Below are 25,771 nucleotides of genomic sequence, written 5' to 3' on the forward strand. Positions count from 1 at the left end.
ACTAGTGAGATAAGAGGATCGACAAAGTCACTTGTAACAAGAAGCACCAAGAAACACTGTGCCAAGATTCAAACTGTTTGTGAAGTCTTGCAAGAAAAAGGTTTTCTCATCTGTTCCCTCTGTAACATACTCTGTGATGCCACTGTATCCTCTCCTAAGCTTTCCAATAACCAATTATTTAAAGTACTAATAAAATTAGGGCATGTGGAGGATGCAAAAAATAGAATTACTTTAGGGCTGTACCATAACTGAGGCTGGATGTGAACATACAACGCAGCACTACAGCCTACTACTGAGCGCACATGCTGACATTCCTACGTGGGGCCAAAGGCTAACAGTTTCTCTGTGAAATGCAAAGATTATCAGAAGCTACTATGCAACCTATTCTGAATTAGTCACCTTTACTATTCAAAGGACCTTAGACAGAACCTGTAACAACTGCAGGGGAAGAAGGAAGGTTCCAGAATAGTTGCAAAATACTCTGACAAAGCTGCTATTCTCCATTTTCTCTTACTTTTCAAGTATTTGACGTTCTCCCATAAATACTATCTAAGAAGTCCAATTTTACAAACTGATGTGGCTGAAACCTGTTGTAACAGATCTACGGATACGTTACTTACTATAGCTCTACATTATTAAGTATCTTCTGTGATTCCTTTAGCATATTAAGTATAATATTCAGAACTTTTAAAAGAGTGTAAAATATTGAAAATATAATTAATTGATATTCTAAAGATTTAAAACAAAAAAAATGATGAAATTTTGTGTTTGACTAGTACAGTCAAACTAAACTAAACCAAGCATATATAAAAATGAAAATATCTGTGTTAGGCACCTGGCAGATAATTTTGACCCCCTGGTCATCTCCTCCTTCAATCTTCAATTATTTGTCTAAAAAGCCAGTACCTTTTCCTTTGCTGTAGTACATTCACCAGACAACTTAGACAATTTTACAGATTATTAATGCAGAACAGTTCTTCCCAGTTATTTCTATACCAGACAAATACAGTCAACAAGCTTTACAGAAACTGTACATTCTTTGAACTACAGGCATGCTCCCAAAGCATATGGTCATAGTGCAAATTTCCATACAGTTAAAACTGCAAAATATTTCCACTATAAATACAAGACTTGTCGCAAAAGATTCTTATCAGGTAAGACCAAGAGTTGAAAATTTTGTCTTATTAGTAATAAAGCATTTGATCGGAGAGCTGGACAGTAGTAAGTGATACTAACAGCTTTAGGATAGCACTGTCTCCGTTTTGTAGAGCCTGGCCTTCCTGGAACACTGGTTTCTTCTTCATCATGTAAATCAAGCTCCTCCTCATATTTAACCGTTTCTTTACCAACTGGCATCAAATGATCATCCAGTTCACCTGAATATTATGGAAGAGCATAAAGAAATAGCATTATGAACTAACAACACCTTGGTCCTTCAGATACTACACAGTAGACGTGATTACTCATGAAAACACTTCATCTAAGTTTTTAAAATATGCTTACAACTGCAACGCTCCAAAAGCGTAACTTTGGGGATAGAGCGATAAAAGATTGGATTTTTGGCAAAAATACTTAGTTGTAGTAAAAATCTCTGTAATTTTCAAAAAAACATTGACTTCTATAATGAAAATAAAGAAAAATAAACTCTTTTTAGCCATAAAAATAACAAGTAACAGAAACACTCATTTAAAGATCACTCACATGGAGTTATGCCAAGAAAGAGGGAACAGTTATATTTCTGTATCATTCTAAAAAGGGAATTACTACTGTTGACTGTGCACTGTCAACACTGAGTTGAGCCATCATGGTGTTATTCTTGGATACATTTATTAGTATGAATTCAGTCATCAAAAGGTTTAACTCGGGCAAAAAAAACCCCCACAAACCACCCCAGACCTACAATTTTTTTTTTTCCTTAGAAGATAAATACTTCTGTACTTCAAAGTACCCATAACATGGAATTCCCTTTAAAACATTCCACAATAAAGAATATGCTCCATTATACTTAATAGAGACAAGAGAACTGAAGTAATCCTGCAAAGTCCTACTTCTGGAAGATGACTTTACACTAAAGAATGTAATAAATTTAGGGCTGTCTATTTTATATTTTGATTTGCTACAATTCACTTTAAAAAACAAGTTACTTTTTAGCTGCAGAATGTAGTCCCTGACCTATAATCAACATCTTCTAGAGAACAAGACTCTTCTCCCCTTTACTAAGTATATTCAACATCAAAATCTGCACGTCTTGTATTAATGTTGCATTTGCTGTTAACGATTAAATACGTTAAATAACAAGATTCCCCTGGAAAATTTAACTTTAGCTTACAAGGTGCAAGCTAAATTAGTAAGTACATGATCATATCACAAAATAAGGCAAGAGAAAGAAAGCTATGTAGATGGCTATAGCAGAAATGCACATACATGTACAACATCTGCACCATGTTAAATTCTCTATTACAAAAGATTCTTTACCAAAGAGGTGTTGTTTTTCCAATTCTTACCAATTTTGTGCAGTTTTTCACAGCAAATAAGAGCTACAACTCTCTCAGCCAGTCTTGCACAACTCATTGGAGGACCCTATAAACATTCAAACATTTCTTTAAAATTTTGGTTGATTAGCACATTACTTCTTATACATATTTAATTAGTTTAGCTTAACTCAAACATATAAGGTAAGCAAAGCTTTTTTTAAAAAAAACCCAAACACACCACTGATGACAGTTTTGTGAAGATGTTCAGACTAATGTGTTTTTTCCAGAGAAGTCAAAGTTACAAATTACCAGAACTCAACATACTACAGAACAAAACCAATAAAGGTCGTTTTCCAACTGATACATAAATGCATGAAAAACCAAGGTACTGGGAAGAGTATCTAAATATTTTTGCCTTTGGAATAAACAGTAACTGCCGGGAAATGGATTATAACATAAACAAACAGTGATCTAAATACAGTTACTGAGTACAACGTACGAAAAGCAGCAGTGATTTTCATTAACAACAATGAAACTAGTTCTAGAAATTGCACAGAAATCTACACCAACTTATCCACTTATCCCCATGCTTTTCCTTCCCCAAATACCTACAACAATTGAAGCTCGAAGAGGTGAGTTGATTGGCAGGTAGAGAGTAGAGTAAAACGTATGATCAGGTAGTTCTCGGGTTTTACACTTGGGAGCTAGGTGTGTAAATGGATCACTTGGTAATCTAGCGCAGTACCTAAGTTGACAAAACATTTTATACATCATCAAAACCTGCAAATTGAAACCTAAATGTATTTCAGTGGAATCTTGCTTTACTGGTGTAAAGACTACAGAAGATTTCAGGCCATACTGGGCACTACAAGGGTATGCCACCGACTCATATTCAATAACTACTGAGCAGAAGACCTCCAAGGCCTTTACTACAAAGCTGGTCTCCAGCAAGGTTGCAATGATGCACAAGAAGATTCCATCTCAGGTCCCAGAGTTCGCAATTGTCTTTATCTCCTGAATTTATTGCTGTCCTATTCCTCCTATTTGTCACGGTAGCCCTTTCTCCACTGCATTCACTTTCCCCTCTCCCAACTTTGCGTCTGTCCTGGTTTTGGCTGGGATAGAGTTAATTTTCTTAGTAGCTGGTACAGTGCTGTTTTGGATTTAGTATGAGAAGGCTGATAGCAGGAACTAGAAACGTATAAGTCAAGGACTTTTGAGTTTCTCAGGCCCTGCCAGCAAGCAAGAAGGCCAGGACAGCTGACCTGAACTGGCCAAAGCGATATTCCATAGCATAGATTGTCATGCTCACTATATAAACTGGGAGTGGTTGGCCAGGGCTGCCGATCGCTGCTCAGGGACTGGCTGGGCATCAGTCCGTGTGTGGTGAGCAACTGTACTGTGCGCATAGCTGCTTGTTTTTTGGGGTTCACCCCCACCTTTTGGATTTTGTTCTGCCCTCTCCTTCCCATTACAATTGTTGTTGTTATATTTTATTTCAATTACTAAATTGTTCTATCTCAATCCACGAGCTTTACCTTTTTCCTAATTCTCCTCCCCATCCCACTGTGGCAGAAGGGGCAGGGGAGTGAGCAAGCATCTGCATGGTACTTAGTTGCCAGCTGGTGTTAAAACCACAACAGTGTCAAAACCAAACATGCTGGTGTTAAACTGTACTGGACCCCTTATGACATAAGTAGTGCCACGTATAACCAGCTGCTAGCTAGCCTTCAACAATCATCTATCATTACACCCTTTGAATCCAACTGCTTGGCCAGGTTTTATTTACCAGACAGTCCACCAAAATGGACTGTATGTCAAGAATTTGGCTACTAAGGTACTACGGCAGTTGCATCAAAAGCTTTACTTAAGTAAATGATATTCACTGCTTTTTCCCTTCTAGAGTCAATCACTTCATCACACAGGAGACAACAAGTTTGGTCAGGCAAAACCCACCCTTGATAAAACTGCTGGCTGCTGTCGACCCCCTTTTCCTTTATGTGCCTGGAAACTGCTTCCATGAGGACCTGGTCCATAAGATTACGTATGACTAAGGCAAACTTTACCAGTCTGTAGCTCCCTGGATCTTCTTCCTTGCCTTTTTTGAAGTGTCGTAACACTTACTTTTTCCTGTCGCTGAGGACCTCCTCCAACTGCCATGGCCTTATAAAGATGATATTTAGCTAGCTCCTTTAGAAGATACCATCCTGTCTTATGAACTTTTATTATGTTCAGCTTACCATGTTTTTGTTTTTCAACATGATAATAGATTCCTATTACAAATGCATATATTAGAACTGGAAGATTTTAGTACAGTTTTAACAAACCACTTTTATCTATTTATGTCTTTTTAAAGCTAGCTTGTCAAGAGCAAAAAATTAAAAAAAATAAACTTACTACCCATTTTGAAACTGTTTTCAGGGCAGCTTTTAATTAAAAAGGAATTGGTATCACTACTTTTGTTATCAGAGCTAGAACCTCATTAGGATAAACAGACAAAAAGCAAATTATCCCTTCAAACCACTGTGACCACTTTCTTTAGGAAGGAGGATACCACCAAGTTTCCCAAGAGGAAATAGACACAATGCCCTAGCCTATGCTTCTATGTCGTGAGACAGCCTAAGAAACTTTCTATTCAAAGACAAGAAATATAAAGTGAATGTGCCTCTTACCTATTTATGTGTCCAATAGCAGTGTTAATAGTAACTCTTGGACTGTTCTCATCTGGCCTCAACACATAGGGTGGAAATACATCATCATCATCAACAATGGGTTCACTTTCAGTTTCATTGGTATCAACAGATTTTGAGCATTTGTTTCTGAGGATCTTAACATTTAAAGAACAGAACATGTGAGATTTTTCCCTTAAACACTACTATGATATATTTAACAAAAGCATGCGCATTCTTCTGATCCCATACCTTCTCAATTGCTTTGTACGTCTTAAGATCTTCTTCAAAACTTTTGATTTTGTCTGTATCTGCTAACATAATGTAATTGGAAATTGGTGCTCTAGCTCTTCCTTTTGACTGCACATAGGAACGGTATTCTGTGGGCAAATCAAAACGCACCACCAAATTGCATTTTGGTATGTCAACACCCTCTTCTACAATACTAGTAGCAATAAGCAAGTTGGTCTCATGTGCTCGGAATTTTCTAAGAACCTGTCAAAGTAATGAAGACAAATTTGAGATATTAGTCTGAGATCTCTTTTAATCATCAGATTCATTGAAAGCAAAAAACAAACAAACAAACAAACCCAAAGCAATGAGAGTCAGTCAGACATTCCAAAAACTTGTTTAAATACGTAGATATAAAACTACTACAAAAAATCTTCTCAGAATCACAGAAAGCCTGTTTATCAGAACAGATTTCTAGGAAACAGATCTGGTATGTCATATTACATGACTCCAAGAAGCCACTAGCAATACAGACAATCCCACCTGTTTGTTTACAACTTTTCAGCTGTAGCATAAAAAAATAAAAATAAATGCTACATTCAGAGGGTGGAGCACATTCTAGAGCTGGTACTTCTGATCTTCTTCACAGTATTACACTGTACTACTAACCCAATGCAGAGAAAGATGGTTGATGATCCGATACAAACATGACTTGAAAGTTTTAATTTCTGCTTGTGCAATGTGACATAGCAATATCTTCAAACTTTTTTAAATGAAGAACACCTATATCTCCAGTAAGTATGCGTATTTGTTAAACTAAGGGTATTCCCTGAACTTCCAATGATAGTGCCAATGACTCTGCCTGTTGGTTTGGTTTTTAAGACACACAAACTATAATAATAATAATAATAATTTTTTAAAAGAAGGAAGAAGAAAACAAAAGGTTCTGAAGGTACTGCTAGTTTCAATTATTTTTCTTGAAGTTACCTCTTCCTGTTTTCTGAATTCTACTTCCATCTGCTTGTTACGAGGCTGGTTCTTGCCAATGCCATGTCCAGTTATAAAATTGCTACTGATGTAAGCCAGTTCTGGATCTTGTTTGCCAGCTTCTTTTATTAACCTAAAAATATTACATAAGTTTTTAGAAGTCACACAACCCGGAAAATGGAAGACAATCTTTTGTTTTCAAGACCTACATTAAAAGAAAAAAATGGAAGCATGATAATTAAGCCATGCTAACACATAAACTGACCTTAGATTCTCCAAAAACATTAGTTCTAGTGAAAACCTCTGTACAGGTAACAAAAGATGCTTTGTATGGGTGCAGTCTATATGTGCAGCACATGCATTTCAGACCTATCATGGTAAAACCTGCTATTTCTAAACCAATCTATTGCTCTAAGGCTCCTTGTTGTTAAGGCACCCTACTCACAACAATTTAGTTTACCTTATTTTCTGTAAATTATGACTGATTTTAGCAGAAAGACCTGTAACTGGTCCCTCAACAAAGTATGTTTCCTCAACATAAGGTTTTAATTTTTAGGTTAAAACATTGATTGTTATTCTCCTTAATGTTAAAATATGTATTCTGTTCAGGTATACTAATGACAAAATGTTGACCTGTTTTTCTAAAGAGCGATGCTCAACCTACAGATTAAGATGTTTACTACTCTTAAAATTAACCCAAATGCATCTACAATTGGAGGATTTAATGCAATTCTGTAAAAGGAACACTGAACAGGGAAGCAAGGATCATCCATGCTCTGTTTATTCCCCTACGTCCTTCAGGTTACAGAAGCAGAAAATGCTGGCTTGTGCATTGTTCTGATTTTACAGACGTGGCAGAAGATTGATCATATAGATAACGCACTGAATCTAGAACTAGTCATTTATAGATTTAAAAGCATAATTACATTGTACAAAGTAAGTATGCTGTAGCATCCTTAGTTCATCAGTTATTAGCATGGACAGAACCTGGGATTTCTCAACTGTAACAGGTTTTTGAGCAGCAGAGCCCATAAAAATCAACGGATCAGATACAAAAAAAAATTACTCCCCTTGCATGTCTCACTATAGCCACCCCAGTACCACTTTGCTCATAGCACATCCATCATGTCCATTGCCACGTGCTCCTCATACCCAAAGGACAGCCTTCCTCTGTATAACTCAACAGTCACTCAAACCTTCCCTAGTTACATCTCTAGAAGTTCTGCCTCATGTATGAGACAATGGCTGCTGTGCCAGTCCCCAGCTACACACCTACCACCTGCTCAGTGAGCTGCTGCCAAACCAGATGGAAAATGCTAGTTTTCCCTGCCCTTTCTACCCTTGGAAAACTACTGAAGTCTCTCCCCTTTACCTGGTCTTTGTTTTAAACAAGATTTATGGGAACATAAAACACCTTGAAGACTTCTTTCCTTTGCAGTCTCTTAAAACAAATGGACAGGAAGCATAGGCAAGAGAATAGAAGAGTGGCAAATAGCTTGCCAGCCTTATGGAAATGGATGAGAGGGATCCTCCTGCACTAAAATGCATGTGAATTCATTTAGCCTTGAACTAATGAATCACATATCTGTACACAGTCTAGGCTTTTGAGACAGACATACTATGAAAGTATGGGTTAATAACTAGGCAAACCCCCTAATTTTTTTAAAAATATTTCTTATTCCACATGGCATTTCTGTCAAGTCATATAGCTTCAGTTTGAGTACCTACTAAGAATCTCAAACACTCTTAGTGTACCTCATTTCTTATAGAAATAGACAATTAAACATTTCACTATGCACATCTTTTGCAAGTTCTTGCGAAACATGCAAGACTTCAACTCTGTGGTTAAAAAAGTATTATTAGCAGTAGGTAACAGGTGTTGTTTTTCAAACAGACACAAGAACTTCTGCTATCAGACTTTCTCTAAGGGACCTGGAGAGGCACCACAACAAAAATAGAAGGAAACTGGCCTTAAAAAAATGTTTTCTGTTCTGGAAAGGAACTTATGGACAACAGAACTCCATTGTATCCACCAAATAAAACAGTAAGTGAGCCACTTCATCAGTTGTGTGTAATGATAATCAAAGAATAAGCCAAGGGTTTTTTTGGTTTGGGTTTTGGTTTTTTTTTTCTAGTTTGTAGTATTATACAGTATGTGCAGTGGATGCTGCTAAAGGTCTCTAAAGAAAGAGAATCAATCTAATTACTGCTTTAGAGAAAATTCCTACCCATTTCACCCATAAAGTACAATACATGCCATGAATTTTGCTCTTCTTCAGTCATCACTGACTTCATAAAATGGGATTCTAGTCTCTACATATTACCATAATAAATATATTTTAAGAAAAATTATAATTCTGCTTTAACAGTTCTGTATAATGATCCATAATGGGTTAGTGGAGGGCTTGAGTGGTTTTGGCAATACTAATTCAAACACTCAGGACTTCCTTATTCAGGAGACAGTCTTTCCATCTGTATATACAGAATAAGTACAGATACAATCAGCAGAGTCCCTTCAACTAAATCCACTCACACATTGCCTAAATTACTATTTTTTTGTTATTCTTTACACAGATTCAGTATGATCTCCTAAATAAACTTTACAATAAGAGTTCTGAAAATACAAGACAATCCCCCACATATTAATGATATTAGCATCCACATGCTGGCAGCTGAGTCTGCTTTTCTTTTCTTAATTTTTTTTTTAAATAAAAAGCTTTACCTATTTAGAACAACTGCTGTATATCTTCTTTCCACAAAAATAATTCCACATAAAATATTAGTAAAGGGAGACGGGAAATTAGTCTCTGGCTTCTCTTTCTCCTCAATTTCTTCATCCTCATCATCATCTTCAGAATCACTCCAAGATACGTAATTATCCTGATTTCTATTGTTATACCATTCAACACTTTCAAACTGCTGCCGTTCATATGGTTTATATTTGCGCAAGATTTCAAGCAGCTTTATTACTTTTGGGGTTACAAATTTCAGGTCAAGTGAGGCAGGCGAGAAGTGCTCTTCACAGAGTGCATGGATTTTCCTTAAGAAAGTGTCTGTAAACAATAAAAATTTCCTGTGCAGCTCCTCTTGTTCATGTTTGATATACTTCTGTAGCTCTCTCACCATCATCCCAGCTACCTTATCTGCACACCAGGGTCCCAGAACAACCAACACAGCTCGACAGTCTGACAGTATCTACAACAAAAGAATTAAAATATCAGTTCAAAGAGTACATTCGTGAACTATTCATTTAAGACCAGGATCTTGTTTCTCATATAACAATCTTTGTAAGGATTATAACAATTTTTCTATTATAAAAATATTTACAAGTCTGCTTTTTTTATTTAGATGACTTTGGGAACATTGGTCTTTCTAATGAAGCCAGTTTTCCCCTCCCCCCTAAATTACTATAACTAAACTTTGAACTTTGTACATTTCTGAATCTCAAAAAAAAGCTCAAAGAATATTTTCCAGTCTTGTGGAACTGTGATTTGAAATTTACCTTAAGATAATCATGTTAGAAAGGAGAATGCTTCTTGAGACAGCTAGATAAACAAATCAGAAATTATCATCCTTTGTATTTTAACATGGAATTAACAAAATTAATGCTTTACTGGGCATTGCTACTTTGTTACTGATATTTGCCAGGGTTTCAAAAGTATCTAACCAGAAACTTGTACAGTGGCCTTAGGATAATCTTCACAAGTCTAGTCTCTCAAAGGAAAAAAACCCAAACAACATCAGGGTTTGTATACATGGATGGAATAGGAAAACCAAAGAGAACTACACCCTGCTCAGACAAAACAGCACGGACAATTGTGAACCACCACCATCTTATCTTATGGCAAGCTGTTCCCTCCTGAAGAGTCAAGTGGCCAAACAAACTAGAAAACCAGAAATGCAGTACAATGACAATACCATTAAAAAGATTCACGATCTGGACATACTGTTACAACAGAATTATAACAGTCAGAATGACAGTTTTCAGTTGCTGCTTTAATTTCTCTTTCTTCTTCCCTTCTGTGAGGAAGTAAACAGGTATCATCCTTTTTACAATATCTTCCCAGACATTTGTTAGCTGTAAGACTTAACTAGGGGCAAAATTTATCTAAACTAATTACAACTGCACATAGAGGCTTGATGCTCTCTGGTATCAAGACAAAAGGCAGCTCAGGCTGAAAACTGATTTATTTTTCTTAATATGAGTGCCTCCATCTTCTTGGAGAACTACTGGATCAGAAAAAAAAAGCACAGAGGGTTACATGCATTAGAAGCACAGCAGTTAATCCACTCTTCCGGACTATGCAAATCCTGGTGACTGCCCCTAGCTGCCAGCATTCCTTATATATTTCACCCTATAACATTTCAAGTTTAGCACAGAAATAACCAGGACTTCCTTTTCCTGTGAGGCTGTGATAGGCTGCATTATGTATAATCCTTCTCTCTGGCCCAAATAATCTTTTGCTGGACAGCGTCAGAGTGTTGGGTTTCTAAGAATGTTAAAGGAAACCTGAATACTTTGGGCTGTAGAAAGTACGTTCTCCAGCTTCCTCACAGGCTATTATAGAAATGTGACTCACTACTGACTTCTTGTTAATTTATATACTTAAATAGTTGTATCTCAGGAGGTAATTCCAAAGCACAAAGCCCAAGAGGGGAAAAAGGGCTGCCTGGACCCCGTGACATGCCTCCTGGATTCCACCCTTCACACCTTGCATGAAAACATAGGGGCAAACACAAAGAAAGTTATGGGCAAGCTTCAGGTTCAAATTCCATTCCAGCAAGGTGTGGCACTAGTCCAATATTGTTCTAAGATAAATTGTAGAAACTGTAGATCTATGGCTGGAATTTTTGCCCAAATTCTTACTTTATCATCTTTTAACATACCTAGGTACACCTTTTCCATATATTTCCTGATGCATTACCTCCTTTTCTGTACCGAATTATTCAAAGGTCATAGGAGATCACAAAGATGGCAAATTCTTGACTTCAGAAATAAGGACCCACAACACCAGGGTGCAGAATTGTTTCATTGCCTTAAGCAAATCTGAATCTCAAGCTAGATGAAGTTCTAATCAATGGCTGTCATTCAAGCCCCACTCATTTATGAGAAAACCTGCACTGTTAGTGAGTACAAAAATTCAGAAGTCTTTCTGCTCAGTCTGGGATGGCTAGCTTAGATTCTGTTTCAGTAATGTAACACACACAGCAAAGAAAAACAGTAGTAAGATTTCTGCTCCCCAGGTTTTTCACATAGCTTGATGTCCTTACCTGCTTAGAAATTAAGGTAGAATCTCTTTCTTTTGAATGTACAGATATGTTGCAGTCATTTAGAAAAGTAAGTGCTTCATCCAATTCCTTTAATAATCTTCCATACAACCCACTTTTGTCAGTATATGGTCCACAGTCTACAACAATCTCACATGGCTGAGAAGTATATCTTAATTGAGGGCAAAGATCAAGTTAAACACAGCTTCTGAAAGTCAGCTATTTCAGCCTGTTAAGGTTATATGGCAAATAACAGCAACATGAAGCGTATTCAAGTATATTTCTTTCCCCACCATGAATTAATATAATGAATAGATACACAGTTAAATTACTTCAATGTAAAAAAAATATATCCACTGCCCCAAATACTAAACTACTCCATTGTAAAACACTGTTCTTTCTAATACACTGCCTAAAAAGGAGGTTATTATCACTACCTTCATTTCAAATATTGGAAAATTTAAGGCAAAGCAATCTGAATTTATTTGACAACCATCTTCAATTTTGGTTTTCCAAAATGTACTCTTCTGATACGGCAAGATTTATGAAGATAACTCATCATAAAAATGATCTGCATAATGTAAATTTAGGTCCATATATACACTTAAACAAGTAAAATAACTAGTATTCTTAAATGGCAAAGCTATGAGTGAGAAATTCTTAAAAGCAAATGGCTCGCAAGTTCAGAAAAATGCATTTAAAAAACACACCCACAAAACACCTGTTCCAGACCATGAAATAACCATCTTTACCTTTAGCTGAAATTCAACAACACAGTACAGCTGGTGCAGGAAAACATACTACATATGAATCATTTCACAATAATTTTCCCCTACAAGTCATCACACTATCACCACCTTTACTTTAAGCAACATTCACAAAATTCTACATTCTGTTAAGAACAGAGGAAAACACCTACTCAGCTCTGCTATTTAAATACAGTTTTTACTACTTCCTCTTATCTCCCTCTTTTTCATCAGCCACTAAAGCCAGGCTACTTATTTGAGAGAAAAATACAGTAAAAAAATCATGCAACTTTTCTGGCATTAAGAACATCTTTTTTTCTAAATTAAATAGCAACATTAGGCATACTCTGAACATGACCCAGTTACTATCCAAACATAAGAAGGTGCATTTTACAAGTTCAGAAATGTGTTGTGGAACGTGAATTTTTTAGGTTGGCGGTGTGGTGTGTTGGGTTTCTTTTTGTTGTTGTCATTTGGTTGAGCTTTTCAGTTTGGTCTTTTGAGGTTCTTTTTAGTTGTTTTGTTGGGTCTTTTTTGTTTTATTTTAACAGCTACAGAAAACCTGAATACCAAGGCAAATCACCCCTTGTACTTAACTTCAAGGAAAGATGTGCTTCAACACTGTTACTCAAAAAGCAATTTAACATTCCCTCTTCACCCTAAATAGAAGTAATGGCACCACACACACACAAGGTCTCCTAAAACTTAAGAGGAAATAATTCCACTGGTTTATTCCTCCATCCAAAGTGAAAATGCGGGCATCAATTTAAAAGCCATAATTGTACAACGTACCTGTCTAAGACCACCAAATCAGTTGCAGTTTCAGCATTACTTTTTAAAATTTTCTCCAGTTTCTGGATCTTCTCCTCTAACTCAGCAGGATCACATTTCCCATTTAAAATGGAAGCGGTTAATCCCAAGATTCGAGGACATGATGGATAATCCTCACAGATCTGTGAAGTAAAACCGAATGAAATACCTTAGGACAATGATCCTGCAAATCTAATACGAAACTAGCAGACTGCTAACTTAGATGCTTAGTTGGAAACTAGCATTTCAATAGCAGGTCTTGGAAAAGGAACAACACATTGCATGAGGTTTTTCTGTTCTACTGACTGGAGATTAAACTAGAAATTGATTAACATTTAATGGCAATTATCTTTAAAGGTAAATATTTACAACATGGAAAAATATAACTAGTTAGCATTGCACAGAATATCCTTGCTACATTTATAATACACATCTCCTAATACTTCCACATCATGTAAAAACTAAAGTATCATCTGATAAATTAAGACACGTTCTGCTTAAACTTGAAAGAGACTTTCAGAACGACTTCTATTACACACATTTCTCATACTTATAAGCCAAATACCACATGGACCTAAGAACATCCTGGAAAGAGCCCTACAAACATCTTTAGAAATGAGTATTTTAAAAATAATAAAACCCGATTAGTACATCCCATTCCCAAAATCAAATATTTTATCAATGAATTTTGTGAATTCCCCTAATTTCGTAACTTTACCTTCTCTAGCCAGGTTCTTCTTTAATCCCTTCTGGAAAATGCAGTAAATACACTTTTTCATCTGATACTATCACTGAAGTCTTAACTGATTACAGTAATTTCACAGTCCTGGAATATGCTGAAATAAGATTCCACTGATATTTTCCATTGGTAGCAAAAGCTGTTTTAGAACGGTTCCCACTTCTCCAGCCCTCCCACCTGACTCCTCCTCCTCAAGCAAGTCTTAAAATATTCATGCAATGGAAACCCACCTTCATAATTTCACGGTATGGGTGATCCTGGATTGCAAGATGGCACTCATCAAACACCAGAAGATTAATATTTGACAGGGATAAATACTCATTTCTCAAAACAGTCAAAGCAACATGACATGTCATAACCAGAACCTAGATTGAAAGGGGACAAAACCAGAAGGGTCAATATAAGAAAAGTGCAAGCTGTCTTAGGTCAAGGTGAAGTAGGAAAGCCTTCTGCAGGTCTTGCTAGACAGTATTAGCAGATATCGCCTCCTATTCATCTACATATACCAGGTAAGGAAAAGGCGAATAAAACATTATCTACTTGAGGAAGTAAACTGTCTGAACATCTTGTATGCATCTCTGGTCACATCCCTAGAAAAAACTGAATACAACAAACAGACGATCTCAACATCAGCCAGACTACACAGAACAAGCATCATTAAATCCATTACAAATTAGTGTCCTTTGTATGTCCCATCATGTCTCTGGCAAGAAAGATAGCTCCTCATAAACTCATAACCACCTGCAGCTATAACAAAAGCAGGATGTTATCACAATTCTTTTTAAAGGAAAACTCATTTCTTGTACATGATCACAGATAAAAAGCTGAGTTTCTTGATAAAATTATGCACTCTTTTTACACTAACTTTGAACTCCACCAAGTATAGTAACAATTTCACTTGTCACGAGTTCCTCAGACATATTTCACAGACCATTAAACACTGGTGAAAAAAGCCAGAAATTACAAATATTTGCGTTACAGCAACATAGTTAGGTCAGCATGGAAAAAAATCCAACCAACCAACCAACAAAAAACAACACACACCCCAAAACAAAAACAACAAACCCCAAACCCCCACACCATTAAAGCTCATGATTTTACATCTAAAGGAAGAACTACACAGACATAGTATACCTAAAAAGGCAGAAAAAAAATGCATGCCCAAGAGAATGTACTGCATCCCCAGCAAGCATTCAATTTTATCCTCTTTTTTAGTACATGGTATTTAAAATTTTTTTCAATGGTATTTAATGTACACTATGCACACTTGAAAAGCCTTCTGCAGTCATCATCATCATGAACAACATGTCAGGAACTGAAAACAAAGGATTAAAAATACAACCTTTTAAAAACAGCCTGAGAACTCCTACTCATGTTTTGCCTCAAAATTCATATACAAACACTACCAATATGTCTGTTAGAAAAAAAAGTTAATGTATAATTGGAAGAAGTCACTTCTGATCAAGCCTAACGTACTGTAGACTCTGCTTGTATTTATAGTTTATATTTAATACATCACCTGATGCTTGGAGAATTCCTGACTCCACTTCTCTTTTGTCCATGATTCAGTTATCTCTAAACTTGAATACTCTCCCACTTTAAGATCTGAATGTGTCCTGACAGCTGACACTTGTTGAGCAACTTGATTTGCTTAAGAAAAAAATAAAAAAACCCTCAATTATATAAAGGTCTTCTCACACATTAATTTTCAAGATGTGTGTCATATTACCTAGCATGATGTTTTGTAACATGATCTTTAGCTTAGACCAGTGTTAAATCATGTGTACACAGCAAATGCCTCCATGTAAAACCACAGCAAGGAAACAGACTGGTAACTAAATTGCACTTCAGATTCAATGTCTTAATTTTAAACCAGGAGACAGATGTCAGAGGGATAAACAGGTTGTAGTAAATGGATTATAAGCAAAACATGAAAGGTATCACATTCTATAATCAGTTTAGCATCTTTGCTGTTGAATACTTTATGCAAAAGTTTCTCCCAACTTTGCTTTCACACAACTTCTATCAAGGAATATTCCATAGAAATATTAACAGCCTGTGTGGGAACTCGGTACGTTCTCCTCCTTACCTGAGTTGACCAAGAACACAGTTCTTTTTCCATTTTTGTTGAAATCTCCCCTGATCTGATAGGACAGCTCTTTAGTGAGTAGTACTGCAATAAAAGTCTTCCCTGAGCCAGTGTTTAAGCAGACTATTGTATTATGATCCAAAGCTGCTTCAAGCAGTTCAACCTGGGTTTAAAAAATAATAATGCCCTTACTTGCTGCAATGCAGTGAAAAAGCTGACAAAAAAATGGCACAAGTGGTAAATAAACTACAGACAAATCAGTAATACCTCCAGAAATCTTTCCACTGCCATAGAATTAACACACCTTTCATAACAACACATTGTCACAGTCTTTCAAAAAATATTAATACACACTATATATAGTCTGGCTTCTAAATCCAAAATCCTTTAGTATCACAATTTGCTGCTATTTTAAGTAGCTATTTCTAACTATACCTTTTCAATAGATGATTCTGTTGCTAGATACACTGTGTGAAGAAGGATGTTAGAGCTTTTAAGTCTAGCACACATCAATTGACCTAAACAAGGAAGTATATTAGCTCAAGGTGATCCAAGCTTATACTAACCAACTGCTAGCTTTCAGGCACCTCTGCAGTGCAAAGACAACTGAAATTCTAGAGCTCAGAAATAACCTTCCTTAACAAAATGAAAATCAGAATGCCCCGATAGGGTTTCTGACATTTCCGAGCTGCTTTGACCAGTATGTGAACAAAAAAAAAAATAAAATATCAAGATTTACTATGGAGAAGACAGAAGGTCAGAGGGAGAAGGAGACATGATTGTACGCATACAACTGAGATGCAGTGTCGTGTTTACTGTATTTGTCCTTAACAGCATATTGCAGAGAGCAGCAGGAGAATACTCAGCTTAAAAGTTGTTCTGCTCATTACAGCAAATTGAGAAGAAGGAATAGGCGATATTACAAATGTAGAACACAGCCAAGCTGAAGAAAAAGGGACACAATTAACCCCCAACAAGTGGAGCCATGAGACAAACATGCCTAGACTATATACAACACTGCACATTCTTCAGCTGCTCTGGCTCTTTTTCCCCATTAAGTTAATAGAGTAATGTTAGAAAAAAGTACAATTAAATCCATTAGTATTATCACCAGTACCTGATATTTTCTTGGTGTGTAAATGTTATCATGAATTGCTTCTTGTTGCCATGGTAGTCCAAAAAATGGACCCATTGGGGAGGAAGCAGGGGTCATGAGCTGCAGTCCCGCCATGCTGAGGGATTGCAAAGCAGGGCTTTTCATTCATTCATCCAGTGTTTCTTTCATTGCATTTTTGTTCCAGCACAGCCTACTATGGGAAGAAAAAGAAACAGTATTAGATACAGTCACAATAAAAAGCAAAAAGAGAAAATTTATTCTAATAAAAAGACACCACTTGATCTTACTTCCAGTAAGATCTCATACTGTTTTCAGCAGAAAACATTAATTCTAAATTTACAACTTTCCTACTTAAAGACATGTGTTTATCAAAGTACCAAAAAAATTCAGAGGAGCTGTACTTTATGGGGCAAAGTTCATTCTAGGCATTTGGATTTACGCACATACATTTGAATATAAAGTTCCATTTATGTTCTGACAGAATCCCATGTAAAATATCTTTAAGAACAATTTTTTTAAAAATAATGTTGTTTCAGCTTTACTTCAGGAAAGAAATTGATTTTCCAGACCACATGCATAAATAAGTATCACATTTTCCATTTTTCTTTCCAACCAAAAAGTCACTATGACCAGTTAAAAAAAGCTTTACATGCACACACACACACACACACACACCCCCCCCCCCCCCCCCGGAACTTTACTCTAATCAGCAGGGAAAGAACAGGAACTACACAAGAAACAACCTGAGCATTATCCAATCAACAGATTCGGATAAGGTTATCTGTTTAAGGAACTCGCTGAAGTATTATAAACAATTGTTGATGACCCTGATAAAGACTAATGGAGAAAGGGACACTTACCAGGTTAACCACTAATTTCCAGAAATATATTCTAATTCATAAACAAACAATCCATTCTCAACTTGATGAAAATTATGCACTAGAAAACACTTTCCTACTAATGGTATGAAGTCCTCATCACTGCAGGAGGTTTAAAAACATTTGCTATCTCTCAGGAACGATTAAGATTTAGAAGAAAAAAAAAAATCAAATCAATTCCACCTTGCCCAGGGAAACAGATAAAAGCCTAACAATACAGAAAAATGTTGCTGAAGTACAATACAACATAATGCAGCAAATCTAAGAAATCTTGCATACTTCCCCTCCTTCAAATCAGATACATACCCTTTTCAATAAAACAGTATTTTCAAGTTTTATTTCTCAAAATTCCTAGATGCGCTATATTCAGTTATCATCAATCTCAAAACAAGAAATGCATAAAATTGACAATGCTTTCAAATTTCATCATTCATTAGGAATACATGAGGAAAAGCAAATTATCACCCTATTGCATAGAAATGTCCTTGCTTTTCTATATGAATGAAAGCTGGTTAAGTTTTGCAAATGTGCACTAAGGAAGAAAAAAATCTGAGAAAAGTATGATACGGTATCTAATAGAAAACATTAACTACTAATAGTTATGAGAAATAATTGCTTTCAGAGATTACAAATAAAGCAGTACAATTTAAGATACAAAAATAATAATTTATTTCTGTTCCAAGATGAAACTTTTTTACCATAGCCTTCAACTAATATAACATTGTAGCTCTTTTTCATATATTCACATTTTTAAGTTAAAAATTATAATTTAGGCCATGTCTATACACCGATATATATTTTAACTAATATTAAGTAACTATGGGAAGCTCTGACAAGAGAGATCAAACTGATCACTCTGGTTTTCCATCTCGGGCATATCTTGCAAAATAAAGAGAACTGAATATATTGAATTAGATTATCACTCCTCTTGCAGAAGAAATGCCACTTTCTATAAAGTAGTCAGAGATAAAGCTTTGTCTCTTTTTTTTTTTTTTCCAAAGAGGTAGGGGGCATCCTGAAGGACAGAGTGGTTAAGTTGAAGTAACACTGTTCTGTTCCATTATAAAGAATTATTTCTCTTTTGAATAAAAACATGCAGTAGTAAATGCTACTTAGTGAAAGAGGGTAAACATAACTTTTTGGTCTTTGGCTCAGCAATAAGTGACAGTATTTCTTTACTAAAAGAACTGTGTTAATATTGCCAAAATCTTGTCTGATATTTGAATTTGAGCTTCACAGAAACTGTCGGGCAGAGACGACTCCAGAAAGAAAAATTGTATTCAAATTTTTTTTTTAAAATGATGATGAACGAATGTACATTTTCACAGGGCATACGAAAGAATGCTTTTGACACTTTATCTGATTTCTTCTCTCAGTTGCTTTTCAATGAGTCACCAAACTCATGCAAACCTTCTCATTTACTTTTTCAGTTCTGTAACATAAGCTAATTTCAGCCGGAGTCTCTCAGATTATCTAAATAGATAAAATGATCAATATGACATTGCTTTATTTAGCTGCAAATAGAAAACAACCTAGTGTACACACATCATAAAATCAGTAATACACTGTTATTCATGTCAGTTGTAATACAAAAACACTCCTATAGATTTTTAAATTGGTTTTATACATTTCAAACAAAGCATACAAGCACACGCAGGTTCTGTTCTAACAATTCAACTAGTAACTTTAGAGTGTTCAAATCTGGCACAACTGGAAGATATTATGCTTCACTCCCTCTTTGGAACTAGTGGCTTCATGGCTGTTCCTCCATTGGGACTTGACATCTCTGGGAGACAAATGGCAGGAAAGATGCATGTACTATACAGTTGCATGTAGCAAACACAATCATCATTGACATTCCGATCTATGAGCATCTGCATATCAAATGTACTGATATTAATCAGTATGTGACTAATCAGATTAAATCAGTCACATGGCAATGACAGTAGCACGATACACAATCTTCTCCAGTCACTGATAGAAAGCACATGGAAACTGTGCACTGCTAACCTCAGTGAAGCTTTTGTATGAACTGACAGCTTAGGCGTATGAGAGCCAGGGAGAAGGGAGAAAACGTTGAGAAAGTGTCATACTCAACCATCTCCCCAAGCTTATAGCTTAAGCTCACCAACAATATACCTAGCTTCTCTTCTTATATCCCATTGAGTATCATACTAGTTGGTAACACACACACACACACACACACACAAAAAATCCTTTGAAGAACAAAAAGTCTTTATCACATTTACAGTATTTCACTGAAATGGTCTCAGGAATGCTTCTCTACTTATATATAGCAAGTCATATGGAAACATTATTAGTTTGAGACCTCATCAGTGTCACTGTAATCGCTCAAGACTGGAAGGGACCAGGAAAAAAACACAAATATTTTGCACAGTAAAAGCTAAAGCAAATTCCTCATTCATTCCTGCATCTAAGCCTAGCAACTTCAGTTTTATATATCACTTTAGACCAGCAATGCCTCATCTTTGTTTACTTTTCCACCTATTTTGTGTTTCTTTTCCAAATCATAAATACAACTTTGGGAACATAAAATAGCTGTATCACATTACCAGGAGGGAATTAAGGAAAGAAATCCAAGCCTAGTTTAGAAGGCTGCTTGTTTTCTATTTACATAGGAACTAATATTCACAAATAATCTTACCTCCCTTGCTACTCACTTAATGAAAGTGATACTAGGTTAGCTACTCCACTGCAAGAAACAGGGGGATTTATACTTATGGTTCCAGATTGATCTGGAAGAGCTGTGAAACAACATATATTCTAAACTACAATTTTGGTATCTGTGCATCCTCGCAAAGACCTGCCTTAAAGTACAATCATGTCAGAGATCAAAAAGCATTCTCAAAAAAAAAAAATCCTTTGAAGTGCAAAGGAAAAGTACACGAACACTGGAACTTGAAAAGTAAGCGCAAGCAGAACAGCATTGCCTGCCACTGTTAATCACATCACTATCACCTTGCAATCTGACAAAAAAAAAGAAAAAAAGAGAATTTTTCTGCACAATTAGTTAGCAAAATAACAGTAAAGCTCGCATGTGGCACAACACACTTGAAAAAGCTTAAATTCCCTCCTACTGTATGCTAACTCAGGTAAAAAAAAGAAAAGTTCCCCTCCTGAACCTTCAATGCTACTCCCTGCTGTGCTGAAGTTTCCTAGTCCTGGCCTTCATTTGTATTATTTGTATTGGAAGTATATAAGATCTGACAATATCAATGTCAATGTTATTATGGGAGTAAGCCAGAATAATGAAGTAATTTTATCATTCTAAGTCTATATTTCAACAGCAAGGAAAATATCAAGTTCTTCAATAAAATAAAAGCAGTGCAGGACTACCTAGAAATAAAAAGGGAAAACATAGATCTACTTGAAGAACAGGCTTTAAATTGAAAACACTTGAGATACAAGTACATGTGTTCAGAATTTGTGGACAGAAGTCAACTGAACATAGCTAACAAACTAGCTAACAGCAAAGCTGAAAAAACCCCAACCTAGTCCTTCTCAGCCAGTGTGAGTAATAAAGACATCTGTTAAGATGTTCCACCTTTATCCACTGAGTTATTTTGAAAATTGATAAAACAAGACACCTGTAAGAACTTGCTGAAGCCAAATTTGGAGGGCAAAACCCTGGAAACAAGTCCTGCTTCCTGTGGCTTTCGACTAGGTTACAGAAGCTGGATAAAGCAGCACAATGCCCAAGCTCATCTGTTCTACTAAAATACTGAAAGGTTTGGTTTTACAGCCATCTATTGTGATAGTTTTAAGAGCAAAATCCACAACCTGATGTCCTTACTTTAATGCACATTTATGTGAACAGACAGCAAACTGCAGAGCTAAAACTAACCCCTTGTTCTACCATTTAAAGAGCTTTGATTTCAGAAGGGCAAGAGGTTGGGAATGAACAGTCAACAACATTTAGTAGCAGTTTCATTCAGTCTACAATAATTAGGGAACTGTGGTGTAGGCTTTTCAATCACAGGATTACACCCAAGCTGAAGCAGTCCCTTGGTACACATAAAAAAAAAAAAAAAAAAAAAATAAAAAAAAAATATCAAGGTTTACTGCACTAAGGAATACAAGCCAAACCAAAGAGGGTACTCACCTGGAAGACATCCTGGATCTAGTTGTGCTCCAAGGACTGCTTAAAATGTTTATGGAGTAACACTGAAGTAAACAGAGAAGAAACTAGAGCCCTGGGGGTGCACCTTTCAGGTTTTTACCACCATTTGTGTGCATAGTATGTGTTATATTCATGCCAAGTTAATGCAAAACTACATCTCCTATTAATCACAAGAATTTATTACTGCCATACGCAATGTGTTTAATCTGGTTTTTTTTTCACTAATTCTGATTTGTAATTTTGTAGCCAATATAATCCTTATGATACACAAATTATTTCTAATGCTGTAGGTTTTCATCTTTGTCCAGCAAGGTCTAACTTATTCTCTAAATACAGTCAGTATCAGCCAAAAAAAAAAAAAAAAAAAAAAAAAATTGGCCTCCAGGGGTGGGAAAAAACAAACAATAATCCACTTACTCTAAAGTAAATAAACCATAGTCTACACAAAAAATACAAACACACTCTTGCTACTTGAATATTCTCTTACACTAACATCTAAAGAGTCTGAATATCATGTTCTTTACAACAAGTTTTATGTCTGAGTGTGGCATGAAACATTAACTTGCTGAAAGATCTAACAGAAAATTCGTACTTGGGTAATGGTGGACCAAATAAAAAACAGTAAAAAATTACAAATATAAAATACAGAGAAGAAAATTAATGTAAATGTTAGCTTATAAAATATTCACTGATGATGTTCCACACCAGCTACTGCAGAAGTCTGCAGTAAAGTGACTTTTACTTACACTACATGATAAGAATTACATTCCCTGCGCAGTGGCAAGAATGGGTTTTGCCCAAATGAAAGCAAACATACAAGATTCCTACATTGTCTGGTTTCTATACCTGCTTTTAAAAGTATATTTTTAAAAAGGATTTGACTTTTCCTTAGAAGTCCAAAAGCATTACAAAAGCATATTTTGTGAATACTATTCCTGTCTGTAACTTCAGTTCTCTGAGAAGTTAAAAAAAGTTATTTGGAAAAAAAGGTCCAAAAACTCAAACATCTCAAAAACAAGTGAAAAAGTCTCACTTCCGTGGGAAAGGTTTTTTCCCTCCCCTTCATTCAGCAGCTGCTATCTAGGATACTTTGAAAATTGAGCATTGAGATTTCTGCTCCCAACTCAAAACTCAAAGTCTCTAAACAACATAATTTGGCCCAGAAGGGCTAAAGTAAGGAAATACTGTCAAACTATAATCACTCAATAACATGAATCAGAAATTTCTTTTACATTATGCTATCTTTAACATACAATTCAGCTGCATAAGACACTCCTTATCTGTTATCTTTGAAAGACCTCCACCACATGCATTGCCTAACAGTAGTCAGGGGTGAGGGAAAAAACGTATTTCAGATGTGTTCTCTTTCAGGAAGGGCAAACAATGCATAAATGCTTGCAAAGCTCAAATACGAGCATTTCTATAAGAACCAGCTCCCCTGGTTTCCCTAGCACAGTCATCAATATTTATTATCAATGTTCATCTTGAACTGTATTTTATTTGTTCTATTCTTCTGATACAGAGCCAGTCTAACAGCACAAGCAGAACAGCGGTCCCTAACAGCATACCAAGGCACACCGGAGCAGCAAAGACTGCTTTCTGTTTTTCAGAAGTTTCATTAAAGAGCTTATTAAATGAAGATTACATTGAGGCTCTACATTTGAATGAGCTGCTTCTGAAGCATTTCTACAAGCAATAAAGAGTTAAAAGCTGGAACTCCTGCCAGACTCCTCCTAAATGTCTGTATACAGGAGAGAAAAGGAATACAACATGACACTTAAGACTCAGAAAAATGCACAACACTTAAGTCCTTCATCTAGTGTTCAGTCATTAGTATTAGCAAACCTGGATTTGAAGCAAAAGCCTAATAAACACTTTGTTGCAATTAGTCTAGCTCTATCAACAGAGCCAGCAAGACACAGTTCACACTAACAGTTACGCTGCTATACATTATTAACATACCACTATATATCAACATAACATACGTGGGCTATAAGGCATTTACCAGTACAGAAATAACTGATACTTGTTTTCACATTTTTTCTAGCATATCTATAGTGACACCAGTGCATGAGGCATTCAGAATAGAAGTTTAGAAAGGGGATGCTTGTCCTTTAACAAATACAGACCATGTAGCCAGATTCTGGCGCAAACTTTCAATTTTTAACACAATGTGTATAAGACCCTGTACAACAGGCCTAACTATGTAGTTACTTAATCAGTGGTGCTGAACTGATGCTATGCAGATTCTTCCTCTTTTACCTCCTTAACACAGTGGACAAAAGATAAATCAGGAAGTGTATGGCACCTAAGACAGAAGACAAGGCGAGGACCAGTGACATTAGACAAATTTCTGTCTTCACTATGTTATCAAATTAGGTATCATTTTTTCTTCAATGCAGCCTTAATCAGAGAGCCTCTTTTCCTGGTTTTGCTGAACTTGTAATTCAAACTGAATCATACCATTGAAACTAAGGCCTTAACAATTTACCTGTCATTTACTTTCCTCACCATTCACTTTGTATCTCGTACCTGGAACAACATATAAATTCAATTCTAATTCCAACACTTCATATATCACCCCTCTTCCCAGTTTTTCTTCTAATTGACTGTACTTCAACAACTTAACCACATTTGAATATAAAATCCACAAGCAATATTTAAACACACACCCCCTCTTTTAAAAAACTAAATATATTTCTAATCATATGCCGCTTATGCCATTGCTGTATCTAACCATGTACGCATAAAAAAAAAAAAAAAAAAAAAAAAAAAAAAGAGTAGCTACTTTCACTATTCTTTCCGAAGAAACTCACAGTAAATTTCTATAACCTCACACACGTAAGTTATTTTACTCTGTGGTCCTGAAGAAGCTTTAAACATAAATAGCAGAATACAGCGAAGCGATACAGAAAAACCCGCTTCTCCCATACTACACAGCATAGTCTTACCGTTTTAATTTCCGCAGTCTCTGTGTTTATGCTTCCTGAACTGCATTTTGACATCATGATATCAGCTTGTAGATTAATCGCATAATTTGCAAGCTTCGGCTCTTAAAAACAAGAACAACAACAAAACCTATCAACTAAAAAAATAGTTTGAAAAGGGAACTACAACAGCAGGGTCAATTGTGGCAATTCAGTTGCTTATAAACATTTAAATGTGTCAAGCCTGCACTGACTGTAACTTCCTGACAGAAAATGAACTACTTGTGCCCATCCATGAATTATTTTAGTTTAGTCTTAAAAATAAAAATTTAAAAGTGTGATTTAAAGGTTAATTTTTGGTAGTTTAAAAGTGCAAGGAAAGCATACTTCCCAAATCCTATTTACAGGTATTGTAATTAATATTAGTAACTGGTTCATGTGAGAAATACAGTACTATGTTCTGTATAATTGTACGGCTTCCATGCACATGTATTTTCATTTTATTTGAGTTAAACATTTAAAATAATCAGAATTCAAACTTCTTTAAACTATTTAAATTTGAAGCCACAAATAATAAACTGATGAAAAAGCAACAATTACTTATTCCTAAGTATATTAAGATATGGTTTTTTTAATAAAAGTAATAATACTGTGCAATTAAGATGATTTGCATAAAAAACCCATTTAGCATTTAG

General features: G+C 35.8%; 1 protein-coding gene across 7 annotated transcripts in view; it reads right to left on the minus strand.

Moving 5' to 3' along the window:
* Positions 1-25,771, minus strand: part of DICER1 (dicer 1, ribonuclease III) — a 67,520-nt gene that overhangs the window by 23,215 nt on the left and 18,534 nt on the right. For 6 of the 7 annotated variants that reach the window (XM_080396247.1, XM_080396243.1, XM_080396246.1 and 3 more), the window contains 14 exons: positions 25,101-25,201; positions 17,131-17,323; positions 16,014-16,176; positions 15,444-15,574; positions 14,155-14,289; positions 13,168-13,328; positions 11,633-11,801; positions 9,084-9,556; positions 6,362-6,494; positions 5,396-5,638; positions 5,147-5,301; positions 3,087-3,219; positions 2,505-2,580; positions 1,237-1,376 (listed from right to left, as the gene is read on the minus strand). In XM_080396247.1, the coding sequence (XP_080252373.1) occupies positions 1,237-1,376; positions 2,505-2,580; positions 3,087-3,219; positions 5,147-5,301; positions 5,396-5,638; positions 6,362-6,494; positions 9,084-9,556; positions 11,633-11,801; positions 13,168-13,328; positions 14,155-14,289; positions 15,444-15,574; positions 16,014-16,176; positions 17,131-17,274 (2,256 nt within the window). In that variant the 5' untranslated portion in view covers positions 17,275-17,323; positions 25,101-25,201. The remainder of the gene's footprint in view (positions 1-1,236; positions 1,377-2,504; positions 2,581-3,086; positions 3,220-5,146; positions 5,302-5,395; positions 5,639-6,361; positions 6,495-9,083; positions 9,557-11,632; positions 11,802-13,167; positions 13,329-14,154; positions 14,290-15,443; positions 15,575-16,013; positions 16,177-17,130; positions 17,324-25,100; positions 25,202-25,771) is intronic. The other variant, XM_080396249.1, reaches the window with a different exon arrangement.

The sequence above is a fragment of the Falco punctatus genome (assembly GCF_963210335.1).
Source record: "Falco punctatus genome assembly, chromosome: 7".
In the NCBI taxonomy this organism is placed as follows: Eukaryota; Metazoa; Chordata; class Aves; order Falconiformes; family Falconidae; genus Falco; species Falco punctatus.